The following is an 8156-nucleotide window of genomic DNA, read 5'->3' as shown; positions in this document are numbered from 1 at the left end:
GCTACTTATAGTATCTGACCTAACTCTGATATCGCTATCTCGGAGTGTAGTGTACACATAGACGCTGACTCCATGGGTGGTCCAGGGCTCAAGCACCCACTGAAAAAAAACAGCGGATGCTCAGCATCCATGGAGCTACGCTTACAGACATTTTTAAAAAAACGAATGCTTTACTGGAAGAAGCAGTGCATTACTTCAACCTGGCTCTGCAGTGTCTGTAAAGATTGGATTCTTCAGCAGGGCTTTTTGGTGCTTTTAACTTAAGCCAACTCAATCAGCTATCAGATAAAAGTACCAGAAAAACCCCACTAAAGCATCTGATCTTTGCAGAGCCAGGTTGAAATAATGTTCTGGCCCTTCTGGGCATGCATGGGGCTTGGCATGGGAATGCACCAAGTTAAAAGTAAAGCATCATTTTTTTTTTTTTGGTGCGGGGGGAGGTTATGTCTGCAAGCACCCACCAGGAAAAACAAGGTTGGTGCCTGTGAGTGTAGACATACTCCCAGGTGTTGTTGAGTCTCAGCTAATATATCTCACAATGATCATTGATGCCAACTGGTGGTTAAGATCTCTCCGTAACATGTGGGTTCAGATTTTAGGTGCAGATTCTTTCAAGATGTCTCACAATGCTAGTAAATTAACAAAGCCAGCTTTAGTAGTATTATAGCTACTTCCCTCATTCTGATGCGTCTCTCAAAGTACTATGTTTGCCACTTAGTTTAACCCAACTCAATTAGCTTGATAATTTATAGTGCCTCTTCTTTAACTCTTACTGCACATTTCCAAGTCATTTTATTTGTAATAGTGTCTCATGTGTTATGTCTCCTAGCTCTACATACAAACTACTACACTTACAATATCCATGAACTTAAGTGCTTCAGTGGCCCTGGGGATGCTTTACATGCCGAAAGTGTACATCATCATCTTCCATCCTGAACTAAATGTCCAGAAACGGAAACGCAGCTTCAAGGCCGTAGTGACAGCAGCAACTATGTCATCGCGGCTTTCACACAAACCTAGTGACAGGCCCAATGGGGAAGCAAAAACAGAACTTTGTGAAAATGTAGACCCAAACAGTAAGTACTTCTGATCTTATTACTTGGCTCCTTGTGTATTTTTTGGATGTATTAACCTATATTGTTTTTATAACCTGATCTCTTCCATTAAATATTTTAAATACAAATAATACAAAACATAAAATATTATTTTAGTATCTCTTTTTGTGATGATAACTCCTTTTCTCCTCACCGCTTTGAGACAATAACCCATCCTACTATGCTTGAGCATGTTCTCTTCTAAAGATTGGTCTGGCTACACTGAAATTAATGTTAGGCTTTTCCACTGTTTTCAAAGGAAACTAGAGAGGAAAAACTGCCAGTTTTTTTTTATGTGAATGGCATGGTATATAGAAGCACAAAATGACATAGTGAAGCCATCAAATTTTATTTCCATTTGCATTTGAATCTGGAAGGAATTCAGGAAGGAAACAGCTGCACAACTTTGTAGCATATTGGAAAAGTTTAGGAACATCTGCAATTTTTATGAAAACCAGATCCAAATGTGAAGGAATGCCTTTCATTGCCCATGTTCAGTTCATCCATTAGCTGCTGAAATCTCTGCCACTTTTTATCTATTAAAACTACTGTCTGAATAGCTGCCTCAGAACAGAAAGCAAAGTGGAAATGGCTAGCAAATTACTGACGCGGCACTTTCCCTGCTTCGTTCACCACTCCCCTTGGGTATCTTTTCTCTGATGATTTTTTTCACACATGTACACAAAATATATTCTAGCTGCTATGAGAAACTTCTTCAGAAGTTATGGACTCCCTCATTACTGATAAGTTGGAAAGTTATGAGGCAGTAAAAAAATATTCCAAAACAATTAAGAAACAATTTCTGGCACACCTACTAATGTTCAATGTTACTTAAGCAGGAGTGCCAGTGAAATCAACTGAATAATATGAGTGAGGTTGACAGAAATTCCCTTAAGTTAAATTCATGTTATTCAGTATCATATATCTATATATATATCACCAAATTAATTCCCACCTCCCCCTTCAAGTTTTCCCCTTCCCTGTAAATCCAGTCACTGCTACATTTACCTTGAGTATATGCACAGGTTGTGCTTGGAATGACCTAGCTAGGGTTAGGTCAATCTAAGTGTGGACTGTCCAATGTTTGGGGAGTTTAGCTGGGGCAAAAAATGGCTGGCCTGATCTTAGTTCACCTAAGGAGATGCACTACGTAGGTTGTAGATTGGGCTAACCCTAATCCAACTGAAAGTGTGTATGCTTTTGGAGCACAGCCCCAGGGCTCCTGCCCCAACTCCCTGCCTTCTTCCCCCCTCCTCCTTTAGATTTTGCAGTAAAAATTAACAACCTGCATTTTTTCAGATAAGCTGACATTTTTCAGCCCAAACCTTTGGGTTTAAAATTGAAAATTCCAGTTCAGAAATGTTGCTGCAGTGCCTTCTCTTTTCCCCTATGGGTCATCTTGAATTTGATCTTCCAAGATCTTCTTGGTCTTCCGAGATGTTCCTGAACTGAAACTTTTTCAGGTTTGGAATGTTCATACTTTTTTAAAGAAAATATGAACTTTTTTATGGAAAGAAAAGTTTTAGGAATACTGTCATTTTCTGAAAATATCAATTTTTCTTTCAAAAAGGGGAGTTTTTGGCCAGCACTTTGTAACAAGTTTGGTTTTTCATAGGTATCCATTAGGAGTAAGTAGACGCATGCTTTAAATCTGGAGTACAACCCAAGAACACAATCAAATCTATAGAGCTTTGCTATTTGCATGTGTGCCACAAGAATCTTTCTTATATTCTCCTTTATTTTCATAATGGAGTCCTAGATATCTAACTATATTTGTTTAATTTAACCTACCAGGTGATGTGTTTATATTGTATTGAGCTATGTGACTTTCTCCAAATGCTATTTTGCAAATTTTGTATAATTCACCAATTACAATCTTTCTTTAAAATACTTTAATTATAGATACACAATGTTCATGCTAACTGAGGCATCTACTCAGGTTGTCTCATTTGCAGAACAGGTGCATTGATGACAATAGTTAGAAAATCAAAGAATCTCAACTGTTTCTGTGCCTAAAATGTTTTCACACGTAAGTTCTAGTGTGAGGGCCAGCTTAACAAAATACAAATTAGTGGGTGTTTGCCATTGACTTCAGTGAGTATAGGCTCAAACCCATAATTTAGGAGATATTCTTTTTATGCATATTTATATATGACATAATGCAGTCCATTAAAGAAGCAGATTGATGGGTTTTCAATTTTTTGTAAAAATGTTGCAATTTAACATTTTTTAGGCTAGTATTCTTCCTGTCATATTTGTAGGCAGCCATAAAGATGGTTATAGCTGAAATTTGAGGAAAAAATCAAATTTTCCAACCTGTTAATATTGTGATAATATTAAGTATGTGTTTAAATAGCAAATGACTTAGTGGAGCTGGTGGAAAACTTGCAGAATTTTGAAAAATGAAATGTCAGCAAAAAAAGCTAAATATCTGTGATGCCACAGGTAGAGTGGTGGTGTATTTTTCATTGCTAAATTTTGAATGTCGAAATAATGCAATTTTTATTAAAAAAATGCATTTTTTACCATTTTTTCAAGGTGGTCTCATATGTTGTACACTGATCATTAATTGTTATCAGTGAAAGAGGCAATATGTTCTGCACAGAGAACAAAGTGGATGCCCCTTTTAGTTCTGAACCATTGTGCGGTAACGTAAAAATTATAAGTCTGATTGTCATTTCCTGGTTTCCATCATTACAGATTGCATTATATCTGAAGGTAAAAATTGTTGAATGGGATTGATGAATCGATATATACTTTATTACAGAGGGCTACCTTGAGTACAGATCTAACTTACAAATCAAATGTTTCATTTAATTAAGGAAGCACAATTAGATTTTCAAGTTTGACTTTTCAAAGACATTTCCTGATTATTCTGTTGCTGAATTGTTTGTTCAAGTATTAGATGGTGAGGGTTGCCATTTATGTACAGAAGGAGGAAAAAAACTTTAATAAACACTACATGCAGATATGTGAACCACCTTATGAGATTCATGTACCTCCAAACTTTTGGTGTCCGGCAGTTAAACCTGGTTTTGGCTGCCTATGCAGTTTAGCTTCCAAGGCTTAGTGTCAAACACCCGAGTAAATAAATACATAGAGAGGAAAATGTTTTATTAAAACTTGCATGTTTGTTATTAACACAAGTTTATTGATTACTTTTAAAGAGCAGCTACCTAACAACCCAGATATGTTTCGTGTAAACCATGGAAAGACCACAAGGCCTATTGGACTTAGTGACATTCCCCAAGAACTAATTTTGAGCATCTCCTGAGGAATGCTGAATGCACCCATTTCCCTAGATAACTGAGGTTATTTAGTGCTATGTAAGGAGGGCCACAGGGACCTAAATAACTGAGGTTATTTAGTGCTATGAAGTTTGGGCCAAAGTGTGAAGGTTTAGAAGTAAGGGCAATAACGAGGGCAAAAAAAAGACAATCTGAAACGGAATGACCATCATGAGTTAGCCAGAATCTGGAACCAACTTCCCAGGGAAGTGGTCCTCGCCCCTACCTTGGGCAAATTCAAAAAGAGGTTAAATGATCACCTGTCTGGGGTCTTGTGAACCCAGCATTAATTCCTGCCTGTGGCAGGGGGGTCAGGCTAGATGATCTGATCATGTCCCTCCTGACCCTAGCTACTATGAAACTATGAGTTATTGTGCTGTTGATTTTAGGTTGGGATTTGATGGAAGCAGGAAATTTCATAAGTTGAGCTCCTTACTGTGAACTAAAAGATGTTTCATGTTGAATGGAATACATTACAATCAAGCCTTTCAATCTCTTAACAATTTTATTTTTAACAATACTGATAATCATTACAGTTTGCCATCTGGCACATGCATGCTTTTACTCATTCAACAGCTTTGTTCTGCTTTTACATGTTTGCATTAAAAATGTTTTCCAGCAGCTTATGATGAGCAGAAGTTGGTGCACAGCAGCTTGCTTCCTTCCTTTAACAAGTTCATTCTTCTCTCATGTTGTACATTGGTTGAATTTCACAGTATTTGAAAAAACACTCATCTTGTCTTAAGCTTAGTGAATAGAGAGTGCCCTTTCTTCCTTACTATACTATATTTATGTTTCTGCCATAAGAATAGAATCAAACTTGGGAAGAAAACAAAAAATCTCCAACCCATACTTAGCTTATAGTGAAGATTTATGTATAATTACTTCTTATACTTAGCCACTTACTTTGATTTATGGTTTTACAAAAAGTAGCGTCAGCAAATCAAGATCTCAATTGTTCTGTAATGAAAGGGTTGCCTCTTTAACACGCTAGATGTAGCAGGCCTTGCTGTCAGGGCATTTGTTTTACAAGCAGTTTACTTTATAAGAATATTTAAGAGGCAAAGTGCTCTGTATTTTTTCATCAGTGTGAATGCAGTACTGCCTCCTTTCTTAGTATCTTTCAGTGTCTCTTTCTCACAACATTTTCACATTGAAGAGTTGTACCCATGAGATGAGTAACAGAAATGCATTGATGATATTTACTTCTAGTAGCACTGTTAACTGCTGAAGTGACAATTCCTAGTGGGCTGGAGACTATTCAGGTAATGGGCAATGGGATTGCAGTGTGCATTAGTTAGGAGACCAGCAGTCTGTCTTATCTTGGCAGTTGCCACTTGAAAGTTTGCTCAATGTGAGTTTTTGTTGTTCCCCAAATTTTTCAAATCTATAGGCCATAGCCTCTCAGTGGGCACGTCTGCACATGATGCTACAATGCTGTAGCAACATGCTACGGCGACATAGTGTCCACGGGCAAAATCCATGACGCCTCCACTACATTGCCATAGCAGCACGTTCCTTCATTATGGCGCATTGCTATGGTGACGTAGTGGCCAAAAATAACTGTGCGCCTCCAGCATGGTGCAGTATGGGCTATTGCTGTAAGGGGCACCTGTAGACGTGCCCAGTGAGCTGGAACTCCTAAGTCGCTGTTTTGGCAAGTCATTTTCATCCTTTGGGGAACTAAGGACTTTGTTGTGACTGATGAAATTGGTAGATTGTCCTTCTAAATAGTAATATCAGATGAGACATTGGGACAGAAGAATAGCAGTGGTCCTTTTCTTTCCCCCTTTTGATTTTTCCCTCCTTATATTTTTCTTTGTGATTTCAGAATGACCTTTGCTGTTGAGCAGTCTACTAGCCTATAATAATAAAGGGTACCAGGTATGAAACCTCAGTAAGGTCAAGGCATAAGGACAAGATAATAAAGCTAAGGCACAATGAGCAAGCTGAAATCAGTTGATGATCAGGGATCCTGTTTTCTCTGATTAAAAAAGATCCCCAATTTTCGATGAAAAAAAAGTAACCCAAAATTCACACTTTTCCGTGATTAAAAGGAAACACCACTATATAGAGATATATGGCGACATAGCATCCACGAGCAAAAACCATGATGCCTCTGCTACACTGCCATAGCAACACGTTTCCTCATGATGCATTGCTCTGGCGATATAGTGGCCAAAAATAACTGTACGCCTCCAGCACGGTGCAGTATGGGCTGTTACTGCGCTGTCATTCGGTACTTCCAAAAGGCACATTTAATTTTCAGATGAAAAAAAGTTACCCTAAATCCACATTCTTCTGTAATGTAAAATGAAACACCACTATATATACATATATAGTGGTGTTTCATTTTAATCATGGAAAAATGTGGATTTGGGGTACCTTTTTTTCGTCTGAAGATTAGGGATTTTTTTAAATCGGAGAAAACTAGGGTCCCTGATTATGATAAAGAATAGCTTGTTGAGTTAGATAGGTTTTCCTTATTTATTTATTTTTAGCTGAGGTATTGTGATATGTTGGGATGTGGCAAAAAGGTATGATCCTCTACTGCTGGCAGAACGTCTGATTTTCAGAAGTGATGAGCAAACTATCACTCCTGTGTAAAGTCAGTAGGGCCTTAAGTGCTCAGCATGTCTGGAGATCTGTCCAAGGTGACTTCTTTGCTTTTACTTTGACATTAGAAAAATCAAACCCCCTTGGCAGTCAATGCAGCTTGGTAGTGAAATGTAATGGGTGTCTTTTGTACCTGAACCAAAACCTGATGTGTTGGTTTTTTTCCGTTTTTGAAGTGCCTCTTTGCTATGTGTTGTCAAGATACGTAACTGCTGTATAAGCAAAGCAAAAGTGAAAGCCCCATTCTGATGGGCCTCTCTGTCTCACAGTGACAGGATAATAAGACAAAAAAAATCTTTCGATCTTCATTCCTTTTGTGTTAAGAACTTACATTGACCCTCTGAATCCCCATCAGCAAGCTATGAATGGTCTATATGAAAGGAGAACATCCTATGTTTGAGAGATGTACAGACACTGCTGTGCAAATGCTACCATGCTGTGCTGTTCTGTTTTTGTTTCTTCATTTGTGTTGATTCCTAACATTACTGACATGATCTTGCCTATTTCATCTTTCTGGTTTATTTCTGATCCACAGCGAATGTCATATACTGCCATATTATGACATCAACTGTTCTAATCCCAGCTCATCTGTCAAATAAAAATAGCATGGTCTTGATGAAAGGGCAAAGCAAAAGAATCTGTTGTGAGCATATGTATTGTACATATCAATATATTTACTTTTCCTGTAGACTGCATACCGCCAGTAAGAAAGAGTGTTCAAAAATCTGTTACTTGGTACACTATTCCACCTACAGTATAGCTTTTGCCTGCTTTCCAAAAAGGTAAGAAAAACATCTAGTTTTTTTATTACATTTTTGTTCAATGACATCAAATAGGGACATGTATCCAAACAAGGAACTACCCTACAAATTGTTCACATTTTTCATTATCAGCTGTTTTCATTATAAAGAAAAACTATAAAAAGGAAAATATTGGGCCAAAATTTCAGGTGTTGTAAATTTGTATTGCTAAGTCTAAGAGCAACATGGTATTTATGTCGTTATCAATAGAGATGCATCAGCTTAAACCGCCTAAAAACCGGGTCCATTCACTATAAATTTAACATGAACAAAATTCATCAAAAGTTAATTACAGCAATTAGGTTTTGCAGCTGACAAGATGCTTTCTGAATCATTTTTAGCAACCTCACCTAGGTTGG

At 37.6% G+C, this 8156-nt stretch overlaps 1 protein-coding gene across 3 annotated transcripts in view; it reads left to right on the top strand.

Annotated features, from left to right (window-relative positions):
* The window catches only part of GRM7 (glutamate metabotropic receptor 7), a 679515-nt gene that overhangs the window by 595313 nt on the left and 76046 nt on the right, over window positions 1–8156 (top strand). Inside the window, exons 9-10 of one of the 3 annotated variants that reach the window (XM_019504701.1) lie at window positions 830–1076; window positions 7687–7779. In XM_019504701.1, coding sequence (XP_019360246.1) covers window positions 830–1076; window positions 7687–7757 — 318 coding nt within the window. In that variant the 3' untranslated portion in view covers window positions 7758–7779. Of the gene's footprint in view, window positions 1–829; window positions 1081–7686; window positions 7780–8156 lie in introns of all 3 variants that reach the window. The other 2 variants (XM_019504700.1, XM_019504702.1) reach the window with 2 other exon arrangements.

The sequence above is a fragment of the Gavialis gangeticus genome, unplaced genomic scaffold (genome assembly GCF_001723915.1).
Source record: "Gavialis gangeticus isolate Ggan-Ray unplaced genomic scaffold, GavGan_comp1, whole genome shotgun sequence".
Classification (NCBI taxonomy): domain Eukaryota; kingdom Metazoa; phylum Chordata; order Crocodylia; family Gavialidae; genus Gavialis; species Gavialis gangeticus.
Note: the sequence above shows the minus strand (reverse complement) of the source record. Positions and strands in the feature narration are given on the sequence as shown.